We start from the raw sequence: 27,759 nt of genomic DNA on the forward strand, positions 1-27,759 counted from the left end.
AGAAGTAAGACTGTCACTGTTTGCAGATGACATACTAAACATAGAAAATTCTAAAGATACTAACAGAAAACTACTAGAGCTCAGCCGTGAATTCAGTAAAGTTGCAGGACACAAAACAAAATTAACACACAGAAATTGTTGCATTGCTACAGATACACACTAACAACAAAAGATCAGAAGCAGAGATTAAGAAAACAATCCCACTCATCACATCAAAAAGAGTAAAATCAGGAATTCCCTGGTGGTGCAGTGGTTAGGACTCCAAGCTTCCAGTGCAGGGGGCATGAGTTCGATCCCCGGTCGGGGAAGATACCACATGCCTCGAGGCAACTAATTGAACCTGCACTGTACGGTCTGTAAGCCACAACTGCTGAAGTCACTTGCAGCGGGGCCCAGCCAAAAAGTAAAAAAAAAAAGAATGAAATTAGAATATTATCTAACACTATATACAAAAATAAACTCAAAATAGATTAAAGACCTAAATGTAAGACTGGATACTATAAATATAATTCCAAGAGGAAAATACAGGCAGAACGCTCTTTGACATAAATTGCAGCAATATCTTTTTGGATTCTCCTCCAAGAGTAACGGAAATAAACAAATGGGATCAAATTAAACTTAAAAGCTTTTGCACAGCAAAGGAGACCATAAACAAAATGAGAAGAGAACCTACAGAAGAGGAGAAAATATTTGAAAACGATGCAACTGACAAGGGATTAATTTCCAAAATATACAAACAGCTCATGCAGTTTAGTATCAAAAAAATAAACCACCCAATCAAAAAATGGACAGAAGATCTGAATAGACATTTCTCTAAAGAAGACATACAGACAGCCAATAGGCACATGAAAAGATGCTCAACATTGCTAATTACTAGAGAAATACAAATCAAAACTGCAATGAAGTACTAACTCACTCTGGCCAGAACAGCCATCATAAAAATAATAATAATAATAAAAAAAAACCCTGCAAATAATAAATGCTAGAGAGGATGTGGAAAAAAAGGAATCATCTGGTGGGAATATAAATGTATAGCACAGGGAACGATACTTAATATTTTGTAACAATACGTAAGGAGGAAAAATTTAAGAATATATATATATATATAATGTATATATACATACATGCAATATATAACGGAATCATTGTGCTGGACACCTGAAACTAACATGACATTGTAAATCAACTATACTTTAATAAAAAATAACAAAAATGGTTAGGATGGTAAATTTTATGCTGTCTATTTCACAACAAAAATCCAAATTCTCAAGCTCCATGTCAAGCCTCCAGGCAATTCTGATGCTCTAATACAGTTTGAGAATCCCTGGTCCAATTTCAACTCCCAAACTTTCTAGATGAGGGAAAACAAAGATGCTATGGCTGGCTGAGGTAGAATTTCAGGTTTCCTGGGTGCCACTGAGTGCTTTTTCCATTACGTGTCTGCCCCTTGCAGCTTAATGTAGACAGTGGGCCCTAAGAGGTAGAATGGACCCCCACAGATGTCCGATCTCATCCTCAGAAGCTCTGCCGCATGGCCGCGGACCCTGCAGATGTGGTTCAGTCAAGGAGCTCAGATGGGGAGTGTTTGCTGGATGATCTAGGTGGCCCTAATCTAATCACGTGGGTCCATAAAAGGAAAGAACCTCTCCCAGAAGAATCAGCATCACAGCACCAGGGAGATGTGCTCTCGATGACGAGAGCAGGACCAGAGAGATGCAGCGCTGCTGACTTCAATGGTGGAGGAAGGGGCCATGAGCCAAGATGCGGGCGGCCTTCAGAAACTGGAAAAGACGAGAAAAATTCTTCTCTGGAGCCTCCAGAAAGGAGCACAGCCCTGCCAACACCTTAACTTGAACCTAGTGAGACTGTGTGGGACTTGTCGCCTACAGAACTGTAAGATAACAAGTGTGTTTTCAGCCACTGAGGTTGTGGTAATACATTACAGCAGTGACGGAAAACCAGTGAGTGGGGATTTCCTGAGAAATTCACAGTAAGAGAAGTGACTGTTTATTTTTCTCTTACATTCCTCAATGTAATAAAATTTCACTCACTTTTTCTTAGGCAAATTCTGGCATCAGATCAGTGACACTGGAACTAGAAGGGGCCCTGGGTCTGTCTTCAATGACTTTTTTTTTTCCTGGTTCAAGAAACAGACTAGAAGCAAGATGACCTGCTGAGGATCACATAACTAGAAGTACCAGAACTTAGAACTAAAGATGCTCTTCTTCTGAACTCCAAGTTCAACCATTCTTTATGCCACACAGTGCTGCCTTCCAGTCCCCTGCAATTACTCAGCTACCTAGCATTTGAAAAGCACTTCCTACATGCCAGGAGCTGAAGATAGAATATAAACAATTTCTCCAACAGCTTCTGTGTCTGATCACCCTTTCTACACTAAAATCAATCCCAAGCCAATACTGCTTCCAACTGGATTTTTCTTCTTCGCTTTTTAACCTGCAGAAGTTAGGATGCCATTCTTCCACAGTGAGAATAATGCGATAACATCAGTGCACAGCCAAGTGTCCTTGGTTTTGACGCCACTGTTGTCACGAGTTTAATAATATTCACTCCTAGGAGAGTTAAGTCCACACAGTACTGCTCCCCACACAGGGCAAACACACAGTGGGACTTTTCAGTCATGGCTGCTATTAATAAATCAAAGTACTTTTTCAAACAAGCAATGGTCCAATTACTTCAACAGTGAATCTTTCACTTATTTAGGGGGTGGAATAAAGGTTATTTTTTAAGCAACTCTACATTTTGTGATTCTTTAAATCTTGGGAAATAAACTATAAAATATATCCTTAGCTTTGGGACATGTTTAAACAAGAGAAAGTGACCAAACACCCTCCCTAACCCTTTCACCAGCCCTTGTCACTGCCCAGAGGCAGGGCTCATTGACGAGGTGGCAAACTGCAGGGGCAGAATCTCAAGAGGGAGACTTTTACATGCCTCTTCATTCACAGAAACGTCTTTCCTATGAGATGCAGCAGTGACCTGAATAATTGCTTTGTTTTAATGAGCATCTCTGAGCAGCCTCCGTGCACTGAAGCATTTGGGTCAGGGTATTATTAGTGCTGACGACAATCGGTTCTATTGGAGCTTCAGAGATCACATAGGTTGCCACTACTGTGCCCAAGATGGCTTTCCCCCAGCACTGCACAGACTTCTGCTCATGCTTACGGCATTAACCTCTTCATATCTGCCCACCTCCCAAAAACTGCGAGACTCATTCTTGTACCCCCAGGGCCTGGCACACTGCAGAACTGTGAATGTGGCCAGACAGAATGAACATGACGCCTGACACATTTGAGCGTGGAGAAGACTAACGAGGCTACTCTTCAACATGAACTAAAAAGCTGCTGCCGGTCCAGCTGGGAACATCTGGAACATGGTATATGTTAATTTCTGGCCACCAGTGAGAGCTTCCTTTCCTCTTAATTCCACCTTCTGTATCTAGGACAGAAGCCTCTGCCCCAAGTGGTCAACTCCAGCCACATGGCAGTGACATAGCCCACCTGCAAGGAGCTGCCCTCTGTGTTTTGCCCTCCTAACTTCTTTGAAGTTAGATAATCTCTTTACGTTCCCCGAAAGCCCGTGAGTCCAGCTGGGAAGCTCTGCAGCCACTCACCATTCTCACAGACACGGAAGGAAGGCGCGGCACCAGCCTCTGGAGCTCACTCCACGGCCCAGAGCTCCATCAAGGCTTCAGACCCACTCTGAGGGGCGAGACACTGGGTCTTTCTACCTGCACTTACTCCGTGCTATGAAGAGGTATATATTACAAAGTGGCATCTATGTCTCATAGCTGTTTCAGCAAAACCATTACATCTTGAAAAAATTATGACAATACTAGTTTAAATGCCAGCATTCATGTCAGCAGCACACACTGGCTAACAGCTAACTGTGTGCCTTAAGATGAGAGCTTCAGGTCCATCTGGCTTTTTAGAATAAACACAGATGGTCTAATGAAAATATTACCCATGTGTGAAGCAGCACAGGGGCCAATGGGAAGAAAACCTGAGGTGTAAAAAGCCAAAAAAAGTTACCACCTCAATTTTATCATCTGCAAAATGGGGATAACAACACCGCTGACCCTTGAACAAGTCAGCTTTGAACTGCTGGCAATTTTACGTGGATGGTTTCAACAGTAAACACTACAGAACTACACAGTCCATGGCTGGCTGAATCTGCAGAAGTGAAGAAACCAAGGATATGGAGAACTGACCATCGGCTATACTGAGATTAACCCCTGTGCTCTTCAAGGGTCTACTTGTCTTCCTTTCTCATCAAGATGCTCAAAGTAACTGTGACAGTGTTTCATAAACTACAAAGAGTTCATATAATTGTTAGGGCTTATGAAAACATGTCGTATAATGTGTCATGTTTTTGATAGTTACGTCAAAAATAGACATAACACATACCAAGTAGATCCTATTAAATTAAGACAAATTAAGTTTAAAAACTGCTTTTTGGAACTAATTTTTCCCTTTAGAATACTGCCGGAAACAAGCAGACCCTAGGTGGTCCTGAGTGTCTGCTGTCAGTCTTTCTGTAACTTGATTTGCTGTGTATGTGTTTCCATAGCATTTCAGCTCTGAGGGTGTGTATGAACAGCTATTGGCCAAATCTCTGAACACTGCATCTCTTAGCTATTAGCTACTGGTAGAGGGTTAGTTGCTAAGTCGTGTCCAACTCTCTGTGATCCCATGGACTGTTACCCACCAGGCTCCTCTGTCCATGGGATTTTCCAAGCAAGAATGCTGGAGTGGGTTGCCATGCCCTGCTCCAGGGGATCTTCCCGACCCAGGAATCTAACCCATGTCTCCTGCAATGGCAGATTCTTTACCACCACCAGGGACTCTCACTATTAGCTATTATTTTCATTTCACTTCTCTTTCTACTTCTATCCTTGAACAATACAGATGCGTGGGAATTTCAATATTTTGTGAAGCACTTCTGCATTGGAAGGGAAGGTGTAAATAAATAAGGAATAAGGCAATCAAGTACAAATTAAACACGAGCAGGAGGCCAAAAGTGTCATAAGCTGAGCACAACCAGCGTGAGGAAAAGGTCCCCTCAGGCTGGTCTGCCACCTGTGCCAGTGTCGCCTGCTATCCCCCTAGCCACGGCTCTCCACAGGCCCCGCCTTTGTTATGCAACTCCCTGACTCTCATTAGCATCATCTCCCTTCTGCCACTGCTTCTGCACCCCTCACTACGGTGGGCCGAGGCCCAGCAGGCAGTCCTGCTCCTCGTCACGACACACCTGGACCCCCAGGAGAGAGTCCTCTGCTTCTCCTGGAAACCAGGAGAGAAAACATACATGCACAAACTCTCTCTAATCTGACTGTGATCCTTCAGTTAGAAAAATCTGGACTAAAACTATTCATTTAGATTCCCATTCCCCTCCCATAAAAATCCAAGTCAAAATGAATGGTTCTGCTGCTGAAAATAATAGTTTCTGAAAAATATTAGTTTCTCTGAGAAAGCTTTTTAAACCACATTATAAACCTATAAAAAAATGTGGTTGAGTGGGGGTGGGGCTTTGGGTGACTGGCTTCAGAAGTGGAGCACAACACAGACAGTATGACCAAGGTCAAAATCAAAGTGCTGCTGTTGAGGCAGCGTCTCCCAGCTACCACCCTGGCCCCTGTTCCCTGAGTTCCCTTCTTACTGTCTTTGTACTTGCAGATGGGTTTACACCGAAGTTACAATGCTTTGAATCATAGTACAATGCGTGAGATTTAAGGACTGTTTTTCTGTCCTTTCTTATTTTTTTGCACTTCGTCTGCTGAACAGAAGAGGCCAGAATTTACCCTCAACCTTGAGCACATGAGAAATATTACAGTGCATACGCTTTTCTATGACGGATTAGTTCATTTTATCATTCAGCAAGCAAATAATGAAAACATTAGGACGCAGCTGGGGAAGGATGTTTTTTCTCTAGAGGATTCTATCACATACATATCTTTTCTTGTGGTTGCTGTTTTACAAGTCCGGACCCTCATGTGTTAGGTGTGTTAGAAGTAAGGCACATCTGTTGTACCACCATCAGATGCAAAGGTGAGTAACCACTGGCTGACAGTCAAACCCAGGCTGGCACTTCTTTACAGAATCACGAAATACAAGTTACTCTACTCTACTGAAAATGAAGAAAGGATTCTGACTTCCTAACGAGCTGCTCTTGGGACTTTTAATTTGCCTTATTAACCTGTCAATTCTGCATCTACAGCATAAAACTGCAAAGCCGAGAAACTGGAAACACGGGATAGCAGAAAATTAGTAAGAACCCAATTAGTTTGGTCTTTATTGGCTCAAGTTTTCTCTATTCCTTATCTTTCCCTCTAATATTTCGATTGCTGTAAAGGTTGAAAGAGACTTCAAGGTGCCTTTGATTATTCTTCTTAAATTGTATGAACTTCAGAAATATAATCATTTTTCCTTTCTATTCATTCAACAAATTTTACCTGCCTACATGCCAGGCAAGGGGGCTGAACTCAAGATCAAAAGCCTGCCCTCGGGGGGACTTACAGAAGGGCTTGCAGGTAAGACTCCAAAATTGTGATGTGTCAAGATATAAATAGTACTTTAGAGCTTAGAATTGGGGTCCCTGACTTAGTGAGGCAGGTCAGGAAAGTACTCAGGTGTGAGGGCAGAAGGGACAAGCTGCCTTGCAGGAACAAGCACTTTGGCGTGTGGAGGGCAGGGGTGGAGAGCTGATGAGCAGGAAGGTGGGATCAAAGATGCTGACTGTTCAATCAGGGGTGTCATGGAAGAGTCGGTATGGGGGGTGGGGGCGGAAATGCACTCAAGAGGCTGCATTTAGAGATTTGGAGATAAAACCAATAGGACTTGGTGATAAGCGACAGCCATGGAGGTCTGAGACAGGGGTCTGAGATGTGTCTCGTGGGTCCTAGGTGTGTGTGGTGAAGTGGGGGGATCCTCACTGGGCAGGCATGGTGGAAGGGGAGCCCTTCCAGCATCTGTGCAGCTGGATTCTGAGGAGGGGAGCACACAAGGGGCCTTTCAAAAAGTCCAATTAAGAAGAGAATGCTTTGGACTTTGGAATGGTGAGGAAAGGGTTTAATTGCAAATGACATTTTCTGCGTAATTGAAGGTAAAACTAGAAACCTTTCTGGAAGACATGGGTCTACATTACTTTGAATTAAACTGATGATCCTCTACTGCCCAGTGATGATTCTGTTACTAGGGATAAGACGTCTTGTAAGGTACAAGGCAGAGACTAGGCTTTTTTTTTTTTTTTAATCAAAGTGACTCCCAGATATAACTTAAAACTTGCTTTTAAAAATAAATCCCTGCTAGTAAGCTTTTTTCCCAATTATTCTCTTATTTACCCTAAAGTGGAAGGAAGGAAAAAAAAACCTGGTTAAAGACATGCTCTGGTTCGTTGCTGCATCTCCTGGGTTTGCCTGCCTTACACTCGGCGGGCTCTTTCGCTCTACTCCTGCCTCAAACACAGGCAGCCTAAAGAGAGACAAGACGCAAAAAGAGAAAAACGGAGAGACAGTGGGCGAGGAGAGGGGGCTCTGAGCTCCTTCCTGGGGCGAGCCGTCCAGGGAAGCTGCGTGGTAGTGGACTGGCAGGCAGCAAAGAGCTCCGCAGGAGAGGAGACCAGGGCTGGGCGGCTACCGCCCTCCTCCGCAAGACCAGCCTGGGGGCCAGTTAGTTAGTTTTAGCCTCAATTTCCCCCCCACAACAGTAAACTGGGAACAATACTCAGATGGGGAAAAAAGGAGGAAGATGGAGAATCTTTCGAGAAAATTAACAAGAAAAACAAACCAAAAGTCTCCCCAATCAACCCAGAACATGCTTGACAATGAAGGAAAAAAAAAAAAAAAAAGAGTATCTGTTTAAATGACATGGAGGGGATTCCTAAGACACTGTATAAAAACAGAAGGGAAAAAGAAGGCCCAGCAGTGTTCCCAGGACAGGCCCCGAACAGGAGAGCCCTGTGGGCTGGCCTGAGAGCTGGGCACAGTGGCAGTGTAGACATCCAGGAGGAGGAAGCCTGTAAAACACCCCACTGCTACTGCCTCCACCCAGCAATGCTGCCATTTTCATGCACTGGTTTTGAACATTTATCTTTTTATTACAATAGCATTTTTTAAAAACTGGCCAGGCACATTCTTTTTCTCAACCACTTTTTTTTTTTCACCGATAATGTTCTCTAAACACGTACCAGTATTAGTACGGGTCCTAGTAATTATTTCTACCAAGGCGCCCACAAAGTTGAAAGTTTTAATTACCACATGTGGTATGAACTTCAAATGTTGCTGTGGTGGGCACAGATACTGGCCATTCACTGTGGGTTTTAAATGTTCTATAATTTCCTGTCTAACTCTAATTCTCTTCGGTTTATAGTCTCCAGGTTCAGCAATAACACATTTACAGAGGCAAAGTCAAAGCAATACAAAGCAGGTTTCCCAAGAAAATACATCCACTCACCACAATTTAAGTTAAAACCAGTCTTCATCCCCACTCCCTTCTAGAATATTAAAGTATATAAAAGGCTGGGTTCAACCATTTTTCTCCTGCTCTTGAACTGTATACTGTTACGTTAACATGTATTCTTCATAACTCCACTTAAGAGAAAGTCAATACTGGCCTTACTAATGAAGTTTCTTTGGTTTAACCAGACTTTGGTTTTTTCCTGAAACATAGTTTGCATTTTATCTACCCACAGGTATGTATACTCCATTAAAATAATTCTAATCAGAGGCTTCCTTTGATATCTGGAGAAGAAAGCTGTAACTCTGTTGAGAACATTATATAGTTTGTCTAAGGGGAGTCTCCACATGGTAGGAAGAAAAGGAATAAGTGCCCTTTAAGAAGTTAGAAAGGAGGTTTGAGGCAGTAATTAGCACGTCAGCTCTGAACAGCAGCTGCGAACCTGAGAAAGGCCAGCCCAGCAGGAGGAGGAGCACTTGGCAGCCCAGTGAGAAGAAAGACGCGCCTTTTCTCTAAGTGCACAGATAAACGATTATACACAGAGTTTAAAAGAAGACTACATACTAGCTTATTTTTTACCCCTTGCTCAAAGAGTGGACTGGCTCGCAAGGAGAAATAACTGCTTTCTGAATCTAAAAAGGCATCTTTTAAAAGAAATTACAAGGAGCGGAAAGTGATTTCCGCTCCTTTCCAAGGCTCCTCCAACCCAGGAGTTGGGTCTACGCATCTAGAGAGGTGCTCGTGTTTTAACTCTTTTATCATTTCAGCGGCCAGAAAGATGATTTCCTTTAACAACATCTCAAACCTGCCCAGCTTATCCTGGAACTTCTATCTCCGAAGACCTTCCAAACTCTCGGAGATCTTTTCCCTTATTTCACTGCCTCTCTCCCTACTTGCATTTGTTTTATCCCTTCTTGATCAGATCTGCCTCTACCTCACCCATCCCCGACTCCCCAACGAAACAACGGAGTTCTTTCTGCAAGTCCAGATCTTGCCAGGCAAGGCCACCCTATTCCTGGAAGCAGCAGGTTCTTCAAGCGGAGGGCAGCTTGAACAGGCACAGAGGGCAGAAGCACTTGTACACAGGGACACAGTGCCAGCATAAAGGAATTTTTAAAAACAGGGACGTCTTGGCATATTTAAGTGTATTAAGCCAGTGTAACCATCCACATGGTCACTGGCCCCACATCCAAGAGCCAGATCCCACCAACCCTCTGTGTGGGCTGCACGGGGCCACTTAATGAGACAGGGCCTATTCTTTCCAGAAACCTTGCACTGAAAGGGAAAACTTGGTCCAAACCTAGCATGGAAACTTCGGGACTGAGTTAGTTGACTAGCTGACGGTTGAGCTTTAGTCAACTAGCTAAACAGTGAGTTTTCGGGGTTGATTCCAGTCTGTCGCCTGCCCGGGCATCACCACCACACAGAAAAGACTGAACGTGCAGCAGCCCAGTGTTTCTTCCACCCAAGGAAGTCCACCAGCTATTGGCTCAAACCACCTTCATGGACGTGGACACTTTTCTTCTTCAGGAACAGGAAGATACTCAGCAAGAGGCCACTGCTCATTTCAGCAGATAGAGGAAATGAGAACTTGGAAATTATATGACCAAAGTCACAATTATTTAAATTCAACAACTACCTTCGCCACCACCATTTTGCCATTTTCTAATGTCAAGTGACCGCTGGACATATTTTATCCCCACAACAATCTGACAAGGTAGCCCAGTTTCTACCTCCACTTCATAGGTTAAGAAATTAGGCTGGCAATGGGAATTTGCTGTATGGCTCAGGAAACTCAAACAGCGGCTCTGTATCAACCTAGAGGGGTGGGATGGGGAGGGAGATGGGAGGGAGGTTCAAAAGGGAGGGGACACATGTATACCTATGGCTGACTCATGTTGAGGTTTGACAGAAAACAACAAAATTCTGTAAAGCAACTATCCTTCAATTAAAAAATAAATAAATTTTTAAAAATGAAATGATGGGGGGAAAAGACTAGAAAAATAATTAGGCTGGGACAGGCTAAAGTGACTTGTGTTCTGTTACAATTTTCCAAGAACTCAATCCTTATCAATATTTGGATGAAGGAAAAAATTAGATCTACAAAATTCTGTACCATTAATGCTCCTCAACAATCTCTTCCCGTGTATTCAGAGGTATCAGTGGGATAAATCCGAGAGCCTCTTCCATTCTCCGCTGGTCCCTGTTCTTGGGGCAGCCTGTGAAGTGATGTGATGAACAGGGATGTGATGAAACGTGGTTCCACCATATATACGGGTTTACTTCCAAGAGTGAGATTACAAAGAGACAACAGAAAATGGGGCTTCACAATTCCCAAGTCAAAGGAAGAGGCTAAAGGCAACAACTGGTGTTCGCTGCCTGTGTGTGTGTGTGTCTCTGTGTGAGAGTCTGGATCATTTCCTGGGCTTCTGAGAGTTAATTGGGAAGGTTGTGAATGGAGAGTCTTCCAGAGCTGAGCGATGAGATCTTGTTGACATATTCACCTTTAAAGGAACTCTCTTTTTCCAAAGTGGGGGTGGGGAAGGTGGAATTCCCCTGCTGGAGAGGCAGCATCCTGGAGAGGAGGGGCTTTCATGAGGAAAAGGTCTGCAGCACTGCAGGGCTTTGCCTGCCAGGAGGCAGAAGGAGCAATTCACAAAGATGCCACCTACAACCACATGGTGGTTTTGAATATCGTTCCTTAGTGGCTGCCTTTTCAAGGCATTAATATATTTTGATTCCTTCCAGAGAGAACTCTATCAAGAAACAAGCAGAGAGAACCATCTGGCAATTATCCTATTGCTTACCTTAAATCAGTTTAAAGCAATTTTTGAATGAAAAAACGCAGTCACTCTCAAGTAAACCAAGGACCTACATCTGACACCCGTCTGAATCAAGATTTAAACTTCTTAGACTACTTTCCAAGTCTGGAACCACCTGGCATCTCCATGGAGCCAGTCACAGTGAATATGCCTGACAGTGGTTAATTGAACATACATTTTCCTAAAACTCTTCCACTAGCTGCTTAGTGAAACAGATAAGAAATTAAATGCCTTCAAAGCTGATGCCACAGGAGGAAAGGTAACCCTCCTACACTGTTTGAGGGAATGTAAACTGGGGCTGCCACTTTGGAGAACAGTATGGAGGCTCCTTAAAAAACTAAAAACAGAGCGACCATATGATTCAGCAATCCCATTCCTGGGCATATATTCAGAGAAAACCGTAACTCGAAAAGATACATGCACCCCAATGCACTATATACAATGGCCAAGACATGGAAACAACCTAAGTGTTTATCAACAGAGGAATGGATAAAGAAGATGGGACACACGCACAGCAGAATATTCACTTCAGTTCAGTTCAGTCGCTCAGTCGTGTCCGACTCTCTGCGACCCCATGAATCACAGCACGCCAGGCCTCCCTGTCCATCACCAACTCCCGGAGTTCACTCAAACTCATGTCCACAGAGTCGGTGATGCCATCCAGCCATCTCATTCTCCGTCGTCCCCTTCTCCTCCCGCCCCCAACCTTTCCCAGCATCAGAGTCTTTTCCAGTGAGTCAACCTGTTGCATGAGGTGGCCAAAGTATTTATTACTCAGCCATAAAAAGAACAAAATAATGTCATCTGCAGTAATACAGATGGGCCCAAAGACTGTCATGCTGACTGAAGTAAGTCAGAGGAAGACAAGCATCGTATGATATCGCTTATACGCAGAATCTAAAAAATGGCACAAGTGGCGGGAGGAGAAGGGGACGACAGAGGATGAGATGGCTGGATGGCATCACTGACTCGAAGAACATGAGTTTGAGTGAACTCCGGGAGTTGGTGATGGACAGGGAGGCCTGGCGTGCTGTGATTCATGGGGTCACAGAGTTGGACACGACTGAGCGACTGAACTGAACTGAAACGCCTCTACAAAACAGAAACAGAATTACAGATGTAGGAAAGCAAACTTATGGTTACCAGGGGGCAAGCCGGCGAGATAAACCCGAGATTGGGTTTGGCATGTACACACTACTATACGTAAAACAGGTAACTAATGAGGACCTACTGTGTAGCAGAGGGAATTCTATTCAATGTTCTGTAAGGACCTATATGGGAAAAGACTCTAAAAAAGAGTGGCTATATATACACACATATATATGTATGACGGATTCACCTGGCGGCGCACCTGAAACTCACAGAACGCCATAAATCGACTGTACTCCAAAAAAAAGGGAAGGCTGACATCACTGCAGCCACTCCCATCAGAATGCACCACACCACTTCAGACTCGAAGTCTATTATTTTGCTGGCCCTGGCTCAGGCATCTGCTTATGTGTCAGTTCTTTAGTTCTGTTCTCATGAGGCACATTATTTGACAGCAGTGTGCTGTGGGTATATTCAAATCGAGTGTCAGTTGTAAGCATACACAGACTATACCTGGCTTCCTGGGACAGGGTCCCAAAGGGCTGAATTTTCTCTTCAGTTTGACTTCTACCCAATAAGCTAATGACAGGAACACGTTTACTAAAATGACACAGGAGGACACCTTCTAGGATCGACATCAGCCCACAGTACTTGTTTTGTCCAAAAACCACAACTCAGAAGCCTCTATGAGTAGTCTGGAACCCACCAAGGAAGCCGCCTGATCTCCAGTGAAGTTAACTTCAGCCCGGCAGTCCTCTGTCATCTCCCTATTTATAGACGAGAAAACCACCTAAGAGCCCTTCTGATGCCTCACTCAGGGGGCGCTCCTGAAGAAAGCGCTTTCACACATCCGACACTTCCAGGTAACTGGAGTTATTCAGACTGGGCAAAAGATGCACAGAAAAATGGCAACACCCTGAGGAGAAACTTCAAAGTTCTAAACTAGTGATCATCAGGCATAAAGCTTTAAAGCAGGAAACAGCCGTACCACCAATACAAGAAATAAAATTAAAAAGAATAAATAAAAAAATTTTTTAAATATCCAATGTCATGAGACTGTAGTAAAACATACACTCACATGGATGATGATAGTTTGGTACGATCCTCTTCAGTTAAACCACAAGATAATGCTTATCAAAAACCATAAAATGGTCACTTCTTGATTCAGTAGTAGACATCTTAAAAATTTCCCCTAAATAAAACTCCTTGAATAAAAATGTATACTCATCTGTTTGCATAACAGAGGAGCCTGGCATGCTGCAGCCCATGGGGTCACAAAGAGACAGACATGACTGAACGACTGAACAATACAGATAGTAAACTAACTGGAAACCTCAATGTCCAACAATCTAAGAACGCCTGCAGAAATTACAGTGCATTAAAACAAAAAACATTAACATTGTTATTATTTACCTTTATGTAGACAAATAACAACTTTATAAATGGTATTTCATATTTGCACAACATGGGAGTAAGGCTGGGAACTCTGACCCCAAGGACCCTGCCAGGTGGCTCCTCAGACCCTGAGGCCGGTCTGCCCGGTTCTCTCTTCGGCCGCCCTCCTCCACATTGCCTGTGAGTGCAGCTGCCTCAGGCCCTCAAAAGACAAGTGTCCGTCCACGGACGCAGCTGCAGAGCCCAACGGACCGCCTGGTAAAGTGTGTGCACTCTGTCTAGTCTCAATTCAGTACACAGCAGGCTTAAGCTACGTTCTGGAACTCTGAGAACATGGGTGCCTCCGTGCACCACAGAGCCTTTTTCAGACCCACCTATCAGCCAGCCCTTCCTCACCATAATTATATGCAATTTGGTATTCCACTGTGTTGTCCATAGTGTCAGTATCTTGGAAAAAATTATTCAAAAACCAAAACCAGCAAATTTCCCCTTCTGTCCCACCCCACCCTTCCACAATCATATTTTAGGCAGTGATTACAATGATAAGCTTAATTTCTTTCTTTAACACCTTTTCAGGGTTCACTACATGAGATTTTTAAAAAATGACACAGATCTCATGATTTCCTATTTCCCCTCCACTTTTCTTACAACTTAGATTTAAAAGTTTTCTAGTTTTCATATTAACTCAAAAAGCGAAATACAAATCAACAAGTCTTTGCTAAAGAGGCCTAGCGTGCTGACTCATGTGAACTGCTTTCGCACCAGCACCTTTGGTCTGCTTCGCATCAGCCACAAAGCGCGACGCCGCCCTCCTCTGCTTCAACCTCTCTCTCTGTGGTTGCGGTCCTACGCACACTCACATGCCCACTGGCCTCACTTTCTCTTACCTGCCAGGTCTAGTCAGTTTCTAGATGCTATGAACTTTAAAATGTTGTTAGCATCTGTCCACTCCTCTGATTCCTTCACTACCCCTTCTTCAGCCCTTACCATCTCCTGTATAAATTAAAGCCACAGCCTCTCACCCGGTCAGCTTCTCATCTCTCCCCACGTCCTTCCTGAATCTCTTTCATACAACACACACCTGATCATATGATACACGCTTAGAAATTGTCAGTGGTTGTGCGTTGCCCATAAACTAAAGGCCAGGACAGAGCCCTCCACTCTCCATATATAAGACACATAGTAACTATTTTTGGTGGGAGATGGAGTGTGGCTGTCCCGAATCATTCCATGAATTCTTATTTTGCATCTCCGTTTACAGGGCTGACCCGTCAAAAATGCTTCTTCAAAGAACTGTATTACTAGGTAGATTCTTTACTGTGGTCTTAGGTAATCACTATCAAAATTTACCAACTCACAAGAATATTAATGCTTTTACTTAGTGTGCAGGCAGATTTTATTCTCTTCCTTCTGCTCCTCTCCTTTGAGGAGTCTAACTCCTGAGGGTATTCATGTGGACTAAGGCTATTTCATGAGACAGTAATTAATACTGCACCTTACATACCAGAATCCCTGCTCCCCTCAAACTAGAGCCTCCCACAAGATTAATAAAAATTAGGAGAAACTGTTTGTTTTATGTGTAGGGCAACTTTGCTATCCAGGAGGATATGTTCTGGACACTCCTGGGACGAACCACTAATTGTGCTGGGATGAAATGATAGTAACCACCACTTACTGAGTGAGTTTACAACGGGAATATATCTTCGCCAAAACAACACATGAGAATGCCACTCTAGGGCAGACGCCAGCCCACAGCACACGCCAAGCCCTTCTCTAGGCACTTTCCAAAGAATACCTGTCTCACGCTCAGGACAAACTGATTTACAGCAGGTGCCGTCTGCTTCCATATTTCACAGATGAGGAAACTGAAGTACAGAGGTCAGTGGCTTGAGCAAGTGACCAGCTAGGAAGTTCCCCAGGAGCAACGTGATTCCAGGTCTGACCCAGGCCTCTCAATGCACCCCCCAACACACACGCGCACGCATGGTGGTTGAGCCACATGGCGAAGGCAGGAAGGGGAGGAGGGTCTTTGAGGGCAACCATTAAGCTGACTGGATTTTCTCTTCTCAGACTTCTTTCCAATAAATGGGAAGATGGGAAGAAGCTGGCCTGCACCTGTGACCTTCAGGGTCCTGTAAAACTGGCCTTGGCATGGGGAAGGCGGAGCTGGGGCGCGCGGAGGCCGTACCTCCCTGGCGCAGGAGTTGTGTGGGGCAACACACCGCGTTCCACAGGAAGCACGCGGACCTCCCCGGGGAGTCCAGGAACCCTGCGCCTGCCACTGTTCGCACCCCAGCCCTGGGGCTGGGCCGAGGCCCCTCACCTGTGAGGGACAGGGGTCCTCACCTCACCCGAACCTCAGACTCTTGGCTTTCTACGGACTCAGACATGTGCTGAACTGAAATGAATAACTTAACTTTTATGTGCTATTTGATCCCATGAGCTCCTTAACATTAACAATACCTAGTTTAACCTCCAGGGATGAATTATTCGGCCTAATACACAGTGACCTGTCAATATTCTTATTTATGGTCCTTTAGCACTAGAAAATCCCATGGATGGAGGAGCCTGGTAGGCTGTAGTCCGTGGGGTCGCTGAGGGTTGGACATGACTGAGCGACTTCACTTTCACTTTTCACTTTCACACACTGGAGAAGGAAATGGCAACCCACTCCAGTGTTCTTGCCTGGAGAATCCCAGGGACGGGGGAGCCTGGTGGGCTTCCATCTATGGGGTTACACAGAGTCAGACATGACTGAAGTGACTCAGCAGCAGCAGCAGCATTTTCAAAGACTAGTCTGAGCCTTATAAGTTTTACTTAAAAATCAGGGGTAAAGCTTCTCTCATCATCCCTCCACCCCTAAAAGAAATAAAGAAATAGACCGTAGGAAAACTCTTCCAGTGTATAAGGTAATATAAACAATAAGATTAAAAACTTCCAAGTTTCACAGGAGATTCCCTAGAATTCAGAAAAGCCAAATTCTGAAAGAAAATTAACCCTTTCTCTGGAGGTTTGGTCTTAAGGCCATCATGTAGGAATAGAAAAAGAGATATCACATGGATAAAATGTTAAGAAAAATAGGAAATAAGATAATTACACAACCTTCTGCTGCATGATAACATGGCAACAGAGAGACGAACAGACCTTGGTGCCTTCATGTTACTGCGGACAGGCTGTGCCAGCTGTGGTGATGGCGGCTGGGGGTGGGGAGTGTGAGGAAGGCAGGAGAGGGGCAGGAAGGCAGAGAATAATGCAGGAATGAGGGAGACGGAGAGGAGCGTGCAGGGGCAGCGCAGGCCAACGGGCAGGCACAGGCACCAGGGCAAGGCGGGAGACTAGAGCTGCGGGCAGACACCAGGAGTCGAAAGAAGGTTCAGGAGGACCTGGGCTGCTGGCTGCACCTTTGCGAGGCTGCTCGCTTACAGAGCACACAGATGGGATTCAGGGAGAATATGGGAAAATGTCTTTATTTGACAGATAACAGGAGAAACTAACCAACCTGTTTTTGACATTTTAACATCCAATCACATGTTCAAGATAATCAATGCGTTAGTACTTTTACACTTGTCAAATTATGTTTTTTGTCACAGTTTAAAGTAAATTAAGGGGGATGTTAGCCTGTTAGATGTAAGAGGGCAATTATTATTGCCCATTATTTAAACTTACAGACACTCAGAAACGTAAAGAGAGTGAAAACCGTTTGTACAGGAATGTTCTAGCTTTCAGCTATTTTCAGGTTAGGGTAACTTAGGCTTACAGGGAGAGGGACTAGTGTGTTTCGAAGACTTTGTATTATTTTGCTAAAATATCCCACTTGTCAAAACACCTGATAAATACCCAGGCCAAAATGGATCTTTAATCAAATATATGTGGCCTTATCTCAACATGATAGGATTGAGAACACACTTACTGAAGTGCATTTGCTAAAACCTAAGATAAAACTAGACTCAAAGTGACCTTGACAAATTGAAACAGCATCTATCAAATTAAATAAAAGAAGTCAAGTTAGTGTCATTTTAATTTGTTCTCAAGTACATTACGGAGAATAAAAGCTAGACAAATAAAACTGAAAAAGATCTTGCAGTCATAGTGGAACATCAGTTCCAAGAGCCAAGAAGCATAACTTTTTTAAACATTTTAAAAACCAACACATCACTGGGGCCAATACTTCCTAAGCATGTGTCACTAACGCCAAGCCATTCTGTATTCTGAGGATAAGGGACTGGTGTCTTCTCTCTTCCTATCTCACTGGGAGGCTTGTGAGAATAAAACAGATGTGCAGTGTATTGGAAAATTAAATTCAATATACCAAGCTAGCATTCTGTTCTAACAGAGGGATGTAAAATACAGAAAGGGATCAAGAGAAGAGAAATGCAGTATTCTTAAAGGGCACTGGAAGAGTACAATACAAGATAAAGAGGCAGTATGAGATTTATTTAAGAGATTGGTCATGAAAGTAATACAACGTTCTATGTCAATTACATCTCAATTTTAAAAAACAAAAGTAGGTCAACTGTCATGAAACCTGTTACTAAAGGAGACAATGGAACCTGTAGTCCTGATGGCATCACCATGGAACCTTGAGGTCTAAGTTCGGGTCTCTACTGTGAAGAGAAGTGTAGGGACAAAAAAAATCTGTTTTCGTGCTTTTTACCTTTAAGTGAAACATTCCAACTGAGTCAATTAAGGCTGCAATTAATATTTTAAAAATCAAAAACTACTTTCAATGTTCTCTACCTAATGTGCTTCATAAACCACATGAGCGATGGGTTAAAGAAAGAGACTGCTTTCTTACATTCAGCGTATTTGTTTCAATTACAATGTTCTGGATTTTATTTTGGGATCAAAGCTGACAGTAGAAGACTAAACTGTTACTTTCGGAAGACAGGATTCCTGACTAGGAAGTCCTTACTCCTGAAGATGGGGGGGTTGTGATTTAGGGTGGTCACTTCACTATAGGGTATTCGCTACCTTCCATGAACTAGGCTTGAATTGAGACAGAGGATCTAGTGATCTGCTGAGAAGGATTTAGCCTGCTGATTTAGGATTCAGGCCATCAGCTGGACAGGGACACACACCAAAAACTAACAACAAACTAGCCCACCAAATACTGTAACCTTCAGAGGAAAGCAGGCATCAACTGGGCAAGATGATGATCAGGGAAGATCACTGAGCTCTCAGAACCAACTAAAGAATTTTGTACTGACTTGGCCAAAAAGTTTGTTACAAGAAAACTCATAAGAACCTTCTGGCAACCCAATACTTTAGGGTGTTAAATTTTATGTCCCTTTAGGACTTTCACAAATGCCACTGTGGGGGAGCTCCTTGGTGTCCTAGCGGTTAGGATTCTGGGCTTTCACTGCCATGACCCAGGTTCAACCCCTGGTCAGGGAACTGAGATCCTGTAAGCCAAGCAGTGTGACCAGACAAAAAAAAAAAGCTGTGTGTCTAAGAAGCAAATCTACTTCAAACTTGGGGTTTTGGAGTGACACTGATGGTGGAGAGGGGAAAGGCGGAGGAAAAAATCCTGTGAGGAAGTAAGGGGATAGGGAAAAGGTCTAAGAGGGAAAGGCGAGCTCCTTGTGAGGCAGAATTAGAATGTTCTCATTTTAAATATATGTAAATTTCACACTAATTACATCCTTGACTATAGTTTACGAGTACTTCCTTTTTCTCAGACACTGTTATAAATTCTGGGGATAATGCAGTGATAAAACAGAGCTTTGTGGAGAAGACGTAGTGGGGAGGGAGAGGACAGTATAAAGTGTCCACGAACACTATGATCCTAGCTGATAAAACACTTATTAAGTGTGACTGGAAGTCATCAGTACATGTGTCAAGTATGTTTTAAATATAAATCAACACAAAAATCTCTCATCTGACTATACATCGTAGACTAAACAAACATGTACACATCTGTTTCCTTTCCACTAAAAAAGGAATAAACTTATCAATGGAATAGATAGATTAATGAGGACATGAAGAAAGGGCAGGGAAATAAACGACGCACAGGAGATGTCCAAATTCTAAAAACCAGAAACAGAACAGACAGAACAAGAACTTCAGCTGACGGAAAGCAAGCAGAAAATGCATGCAGGATAGGAGCCACTGAAAGCCAGTCACCTCGTGGCCTGGAGTCTGGGAATTGCAACGCTCAGAAAGTGGGGGTGTAAGACAGGGCTGGAAACCAGAACATTTGCTCCAAGTTTTTATGAGGAGCTAGGTCCCTTACTTACCCCAATTTAACCAGGTAACTGTCTCCTGAGAGAGACAGAGAAGAAAAAAGTTGTTGAAAATATCAGAAAAGAAGATAAATAAAAGGTTGATCAGATGAAGCCGAAGAAAGCATGGAGAAATCAGAACAAAAGGAGCTAGAACACAGAATAGCAAAGAAAACACAAAGCCAGAAGGTTAAGCCAGGAGGTACAATTCCTAATCAATAAGAATGCCAGCAGAAGGAGAGAATAGAGAAAACAGGAAATTATCAAAGAAATAACACCTGACAATCTTCCTGATCTAACAGCTGAGTTACAGATGGCAAGATCTCATAGCAGCCACCCAGTACATGAAAAGGCCAACAAAGGCCTATCGTTTGAGATTTCAGAACTCTAGGGAAATAAGATCTTCAGACTTTCAGAGGAGAAAGACTCAATGCAAAATTAAGGCCTGAAAATCAGAGCAGTTCTAGTCAACTATAACACCTCCTTCTCTAGGAACTAGAGAACAGGTCAGGAACCACGAGTCCAAGACAGTGAGAGATAACTAGATTCTATACCCAAGCAACCTTCTGTTAAACAAGAAGATGGAAAAAAGATATCCCGATTCACAGGATCTCAATATACTGCCTTCCAGGCATCCTTTTTCTCATGAAAATGCTAAAGGATGATGCACACCATTAAATGACGGCCCAGATCAAGTAAGGTGAAGACATGGGTAAGAAAACAGCATTCAACAGAAGAAAGAAGTAGATGATGATGATGATGAAGAATGCCCCAGAAAAACAGATACAAAACAGACCTGAAGAACAAAAACCCCCTTGGAAAGTTTGAATCGGAAATGTGTGGTCCAAGAAAATAAAAAGCAAATAAAAACATGAATTAGTAATTCCAGGGAAGTAAAAAGTTTTAAGGGCTTCCCTGGTGGCTCAGAGGTTAAAGCATCTGCCTCCAATGCGGGAGACCCGGGTTCGAGCCCTGGGTCGGGAAGATCCCCTGGAGAAGCAAACGGTAACCCACTCCAGTATTCTTGCCTGGAGAATCCCATGGACAGAGAAGCCTGGTAGGCTACAGTCCACGGGGTCGCAAAGAGTCGGACACGACTGAGCAACAGAACACACATACGAACACACACAAAAAGTTTTAAAAGAAAGAAGTTATAACCACAGTATTAATTTCATCAGTATTCCAGAGACAGATGTTGAAAAATGAAAAAAAGATCCATAGATAACTCAAACAGCAGTAAAAGCTCATTTTGTTCAGAAACAGAGGAAACTGGCAGAGGACAGGCTTGAGAAGGGGTGAAATACGGACCTTTGTCTTAATGAGCCAGAGGAGACTAACATGACCCTGTAACCTGTGAACACAAATTACTGATAACAATAAAAGCTAAACAAATGTCTAAATTACTTCATTTGCTGTCCATCATTTGGGCCTGGGGCTTTATTATTATTGATATACTGTATTATAGAAGTTACAGGTATACAGCACAGTGATTCACAATTTGTAAAGGTTACACTCCACTCAGAGTTATTGCAAAGCACTAGCTATATTCCCTGTGTTGTCCATCAGTCTTGGGGCTTTACTGTGGAGGAATTACCGTGCGATTTGTAAGAATAAAAAGTACGGCTGAAACAAATGAAGGTGGGAAAAAAAAGAACCCAAAGGAAGTAACCGCAAGCCACAGTGGCGGGGATTTCTCATACTCACCATCTCTCTGGCTATTTCCAGCGCTTCCTGCAGGCCATAGAGCCGGCCACAGACCAGGTAGATTCCATTGGCCCAGAGAATACAACCCTCGTGGACCCAAAATTCATTGCTGTCGAGAGGTAGTTCAGGGATTTGTAACTCCAACTCGGGGCCACCATCTGAAGTGGTGGGCACGGAGGGCTTTGAGTCCAAAACAGTCTTTTCGCTGCTGCCCTCAGTGGTGGCTTTTTTACAAGGGAGCCCCCTGGACAGGGACCGGGGGCCTCCGGCACAGTCTTCCGAGCGGTGTCGCCGCTTAAACCTGGGGTGCGCGGCCAAGCTCCTTTGCTCCTTCTGCTGCTGCTGCTCTTCCTCCTCCTCAGTGTCCGTCTTGGAGCCGTTCGAAGCACTTTTGTGCCGGACCTTCACCTTGCTCTGCGTTTCTGCGGCCCTCTTGGGAGGTGGATTCTTGGGGAGAGTGGCTGCATAATCCTGGGGGTAAAAGGGTCCAAAGAGGTCGCCCATGTTCCGGTAACTGGCCCACTTGCCACACAGACAACAAACCAGGTGCCCCATCACAGAAGACTCTGTCACCACGGGGCCCTGCAACACGAAGGACGAGGCTGGGAGAGCCTTGCTCTCAGTGCCGCTGGGCGGAGGCGTCAGGGACCGCTGGCCCTTCCGCCCCCTCACCAATTTGGTCTGCTCCTCCTCCTCGGCATTGATGATTGTACACACGGCTCCAAGTTCACACTTATTTACTACGTGGATATAAGGGAAAAAAGACTTGTTCTTGGCATCGGTTTTATCCAGGGGCTGGGTAGCGTACTTCAGCTTGATCTCCGGTTCTTGGGGTTCTACAATGGGAACGGCCTGTTTGGTTTTCCGCTTCCTGGGCTGAGCCCCAGGCTTCCTTCGCTCCCTCCGCTGCCTCTGCTTTTTTGGCTTTGGCTCTCCATCAGCAGAACCTTCTGGTATCTGAGGGGGCTGAGGGGGTGGCGGTGGGGGCTGCTGTTGTTTCTTCTGCTTATTCACGCTACCAATGGGTCTCCCTTTCTTCTTTCCTGAGGGGAAGTAACCCTTTGGGGGAAAGCCCTCCTGTTTGGGGGAAATTGTCACGGCATCGCTCTCTTTCTCTTCAGCCTTGGGGTTTGCCTCGGGAGCCAACGTGCCCACTGGAGGTACATTCTTTGAGTCAGGAAAGATCAAAGGTGCTGTCCCGCCGAGGGACCCGTCTGGTCTCCCTTGGTTACTCCCAGGCTTCTGAGAGGTTGCGGATGCCATGGCACCAGGGGGCTCCTTCCCAGTGGCGACCGCGTCGGGGTGTGTCTCCGTCTTCACCTTGTCGTCCCCACCACTGCGCCACTCCTCCGAAGACCGGGCCAGAGGCTTTTCTCCGCTCAGCTCCTGGCTTGCGGGACAGGCCAGCTCAGCTATAACCTCGCCTTTTCTCTTCTCCAGCTCAGCGTCCGGAACAGCACCGCTCCCACCTTCCGGAGGGCCGCTTTTCAAAGACAGGATGTCGTCAAGAGTAACCGTGTCTCCCCCGGCCTCCGCACTGTTCGAGGCCACACTCCTCCTAATGTTTGGGGATGTGATCTTCTGGACGATAGCTTCCAGTTTCAACCCCCGGCCTTTCCTCGGGGGCAGGATTTTGGTCTTAGCAGGACTTGTAAGGGTAACCGCGGGGCAGTTTCTACTATCTGGACTCGGAAGGTCCTTGGAGGACTCCCTCTTAGGGATGGACTTGATCTCCTGACTGTGAGAAAGATGGGCATAGGAATTGTACGCTTTATCAGTGCCTTCTTTTGACGGGTGAAGGAGGCGCCCTTTATCTTCAGCGTTGCTGTTCTTCACATCCTGTGACTGTCTTTTACTGGGAATGGGAGAGATAAAAGAACGGACACGCCTCCTCATGATTAAGGGGTTTTGAGAAGAATGATCCTCTTGACCTGGAAGTCTTAGCATAACGTTACTTGGTTTGGACGACTGTGTAGACTCTGCGAGCCCGTGTCCGTCGGTCTCGTGGGGTGGTCCGTACCTTTTCTGATTGGACATTCCTGGGGGGCCACTGCTTTTGGCTGGAGAAGTCTGCCGAGAAAGATCCCAACAAGATTCTTGCTGTAACTTCTGGGAGCCGTGCTTCAGTTCAATGCCTTTGTTAGAGAGACCATCACTAGACACGAGGCAGCGCCCACCATCCTGACCGCTGGGGTCATGGTACGTCCCCATTGGTGGGCCATACATCATGCCATCTTTGTCATTCTTCAGGGGGCTCCGGACCCGGTCGAGAAACTGCTGCTGCCGTGGACTCTTGCGGGGCCCCTCCTGCCGGTGCTGAGCCGCAGCGATCACTCCCTGCGCAGGACTGCCGCCCCAGTCCTTGTACTCCTCTTGCTGCTGTTGGTACATCTGCCTCTTGTAATGGAGTTGGGAATTCAAACCTGCACTGGGGTCCCCGTAAGCATGAGCACGCGTGTTTGTGTGATAAGCAGATGCCAGGCTTTCCGAATTGGGAGAAAAGGGAGCGTGCAAAGAACTCCTGTTGGCCCTCTCGGAGAAGGTCATGTGTGGGCTCATGTGATGAGGGTCACCCCCGGGGCCTCTGCTCCTCCCAGGGGACATCTTCAACTTCTCTGAAAAATCATGATACTGAGAAGGGGACCGACCCCTCATGCCCTCCCGACCGCCAACTCTGCCAGGGACTCGCCGCATCGGCGTGGGTCTGCTGTCCGGGCCGTAGTCTGAGATGGAATCGTGGGCTGCCGCTCCGGGGCTGGCATTGCCTCGGTAGGACTCGTGCTTGATGCTAGCAGGGTGGCAGTGCTCTCCCGATTTTTTGTTGTTGAAACTAGTTTGGGACTTGGACTGTTCAAAGTCTTCCTCTTTTATCTGCCCACTCTGGGATTTCAGCTTTGTTTCCATGGACACCAGCCCACCTGGAAGAATGACCGACTGACTTAAACTGGGATTGAGACGCTCATTCCTCCCGAGTCTGGCGTCGGTGCCCATGTGTCCCAGTGAGTGAGCCCCTGGGTCTCTGACAATCTGTCTTAGTGGAGAAATGTCGCAGATGACCGATCTTCTCTCAGAGAGGGAACCCCCGGGCTCATGGGCTGATGGTGGAGGCTCTATTTCAAACTTTCTGGGAATTGGGTAGTCGGCCAAATTGATCTGTTTCATCTCAGGAGCTGTGCCACTTGACTTCCTTTCCCAGGGGCCCCAGTGGGGGTTTTCTAACAGGGACCCAATGCTTTTGTTCAGAAGTCCCCTGCTAGCTAACTCATTGGTCTGACTCACTAAGACATTAGGCCGTGTGGCTCCTTCAAGGCTGCCAGCCATGGCCTGGTGCTCCTGAGAACTCCGGGAGTACCTCCTGTCGGGGTGGTGGTGGTAACCCTGAAGCACCTCCTGCAGGAGGCTGGGGAACTTCTCATTTCTACCCTTTCGCTCCCCGTGGCTGGTGAAGTCCCCTTTATCTTGTCCTGTAGGATACTGAGCAAAGCCGCTAATGTTTCTCGGCACGGCTGACCCAAAACTGTCTTTGTAACTATAGCGCAGGCTTCCAGGAGATTTGCTGGACTCAGTCCTGCCTGTGAAACCAGAGCCCCCTGCAGGGTGCCCAGTCTGGCCATTCCCTTCCCCGTTGTGGTTGGAGTTGCTGTCTCCACTCTTGTTTCCTTTACTGCCTCCTCCCGGAGGCTCTGGCTGTGGAAGTGATGCGTGGCTGGTTTCCTTTGCCGCCCCAGTGCTGGGCGGCCTCTGCGTGGCTGCAGGATCCTCCTCCTGGGAGCCTTTGTCCTGCCCACCAGGCTTTTCCACCCGGCCTGTCATGGCTTCCCGGGAGACAATCACCCCGACTGTCTTCTCGTTGACTTTTGGGTTGCCTTCAGATGACAGTGGTGTGTCCTTGGCACCTGGTGAGGTGGTCTCTTGGGCTGCGGGACTGGCGCTGAGTCGGGGGGCTTCATTCTGAGCACCCTGTGCTGGTGAGGAGCCTGCCTTCTCCGAGGCCCCGCCCTTGTAGGTGGTGTCCGAGCTCGTGCTCTGGCCACTCAGCTGCCTCACCCTCTCGCCTTGATCCTCAGAACTGCTGGAACAGCCTCCATCCAGCGACTCGGCCATCGGGGACTTCAGTTGTTCTTCGGCCTGCGAGGAGCCTTCCGAGTTTGGGCAGCTGTCTGTTTTCTTGGATGACGAGGAAGGCCTCTTGGAGGTCTTCTTCTGAGGGGTCAGGGCGTCGGAAAGTAGCATGTGCTGAACCGTATTAGGAAGGTTGGCCACCTGCGTACTCAGGGCACTCAAGCTACTCAAGCCGGGATCGGTCAGTCGCTTTTCAGGCACCCCTTCCAGCCCGAACCCTTTGAAGCCCGCAGTGTGAGAGTTAGGACTGGGCATCATCGACGGGGTTGGGCTGAGCTGGGGCATTAACTGCAGGATTCTGTTTCTGGAGCCCATTGGCACACTGCCTTGCCCACACTGGAGGTTCTCCCCACTCTGCGTGAGAGGAGATGGGGTAGAGCTACAGCTTGGAGACTGAACCACAGAGGCAGCTGGGGAAGGGTTAGAAATGGGGCTGAAGTTCTGGTGAAACTGCATGGGGGACCTCACGGGAACCTCGGGCTGGCTATACTGCCCAACCTGGCTTTGCAGGGGCAGTTTGGTGGCGGTGTTGGAATACTGCATCACATGCTGAGGGGGGTGCTGCTGCTGCTGCTGCTGCTGCTGCTGCTGTTGCTGCTGCTGCCCCTGCTGGGTCCCTGGTGGAATCTTGGCCTGTTCGAAATTCTTCATAGATTGAGGCTGATAGCTGTAATTGGATTGTGTTCCGTAAGCCTGTGCACTGGAGCCCACATTATGCCCTTCATACTGAGATCCGGCATTCACGCTGTAACTGCCGTCATAGCTCTGCCCGGACTGACTGAAACGCTGTGGTGACGGGAAGGAGGAGGAGGCGGCGGTGGCAGAAGACTGGTAGTGCTGGCCGAACTGCCCCACTCTCAGCTGGTAGCCGGCAGCAGAGGCCGGCAGAGTTGAGGGCCGCTGCATGGGCTGCAGGTGGGAGGCGCCGGACGTCGGCTGGCTGGCGGCCTGTGGCAGGGGCTGATGGGACTGGTAGAGCTGCTGTCGCAGCTGCTGCACTTGCTGCTGCTGCTGCTGGCTGGAAGGCTGCTGCTGGTACTGAGCGCTCCCCGGAGAGAACGGCCCCGTGTAATCCTGTGAGTAATGAGACACACCGCCCAGGGCAGAGTGCTGTGCTTGAAACTGGCCCACGTGACCCTCACTGCCGTACTGATTGCCAAAGCTGCTCCCCTGGGGGGGCCCATAGCTCTGCACCGGCCCGGAAGGCCTTCGCGGAGGAGGCTGCGGGGTTCCTGTGGCCACGGGGTCCTTGTTGCCTGTCATGTAGTAGAAGTCTCCAGCCTCCTTCCTGAAGCCCTGGTAGCCCTGATGGCCGGAGGTCTCACTGGCCATCGCGGCCGCCGCCGCCGCCGCTGCTCGTCGTCCACCACCGCTGCTGCCACCACTGCCACCACTGCCACCACCACCACCCCCAAAATTCTGGAACATCTGGGCCTGGCGAGGGCTGAACTCCTCTATCCGGGACGAGCCGTGCACCTCCTGGGGGTAGCTCTGCTGGTTCCCGTGGTAACTGCTTTGCTCCCGGAAGGACTGCATACTGCTCAGCAGTGCAGCAGCAGGCCAGCAGCCCTCCTGGAACCAGAAGGAGAAAAGAGAAGCATTAGACACGTATCTCCCCAGGACAAACAAAGCCAAGTTTGGAGATGGAGAGGACACGGAAATTCAGATGTCCAGGTAAAGTTAATCACATCTCCTTTATTTCTTATCTGGGCTTCCCTTGTGGCTAAGCTGGTAAACAATCTGCCTGCAATGCGGGAGACCTGGGTTCGATCCCTGGGTTAGGAAGATCCCCTGGAGAAGGGAAAAGCTACTCACTCCAGTATTCTGGCCTGGAGAATCCCATGGACTGTATAGTTCATGGGGTTGCAAAGAGTCGGACACAACTGAGCGACTTTCACTTTCCTATTTCTTATCCTCTCCGTTTCTAAAGATGCA

The 27,759-nt window shown here is 46.4% G+C and overlaps 1 protein-coding gene across 4 annotated transcripts in view; it reads right to left on the reverse strand.

The window, feature by feature from the left end:
• Nucleotides 1-27,759, reverse strand: part of TCF20 (transcription factor 20) — a 95,420-nt gene that overhangs the window by 21,230 nt on the left and 46,431 nt on the right. For all 4 annotated transcript variants that reach the window (XM_055396680.2, XM_088837531.1, XM_055396679.2 and 1 more), the window contains exon 2: nucleotides 21,703-27,396. In XM_055396680.2, the coding sequence (XP_055252655.2) occupies nucleotides 21,703-27,360 (5,658 nt within the window). In that variant the 5' untranslated portion in view covers nucleotides 27,361-27,396. The remainder of the gene's footprint in view (nucleotides 1-21,702; nucleotides 27,397-27,759) is intronic.

The sequence above is a fragment of the Moschus berezovskii genome, chromosome 6, assembly GCF_049115385.1.
Source record: "Moschus berezovskii isolate FMDL1 chromosome 6, NW_MosBer_1.0, whole genome shotgun sequence".
In the NCBI taxonomy this organism is placed as follows: Eukaryota; Metazoa; Chordata; class Mammalia; order Artiodactyla; family Moschidae; genus Moschus; species Moschus berezovskii.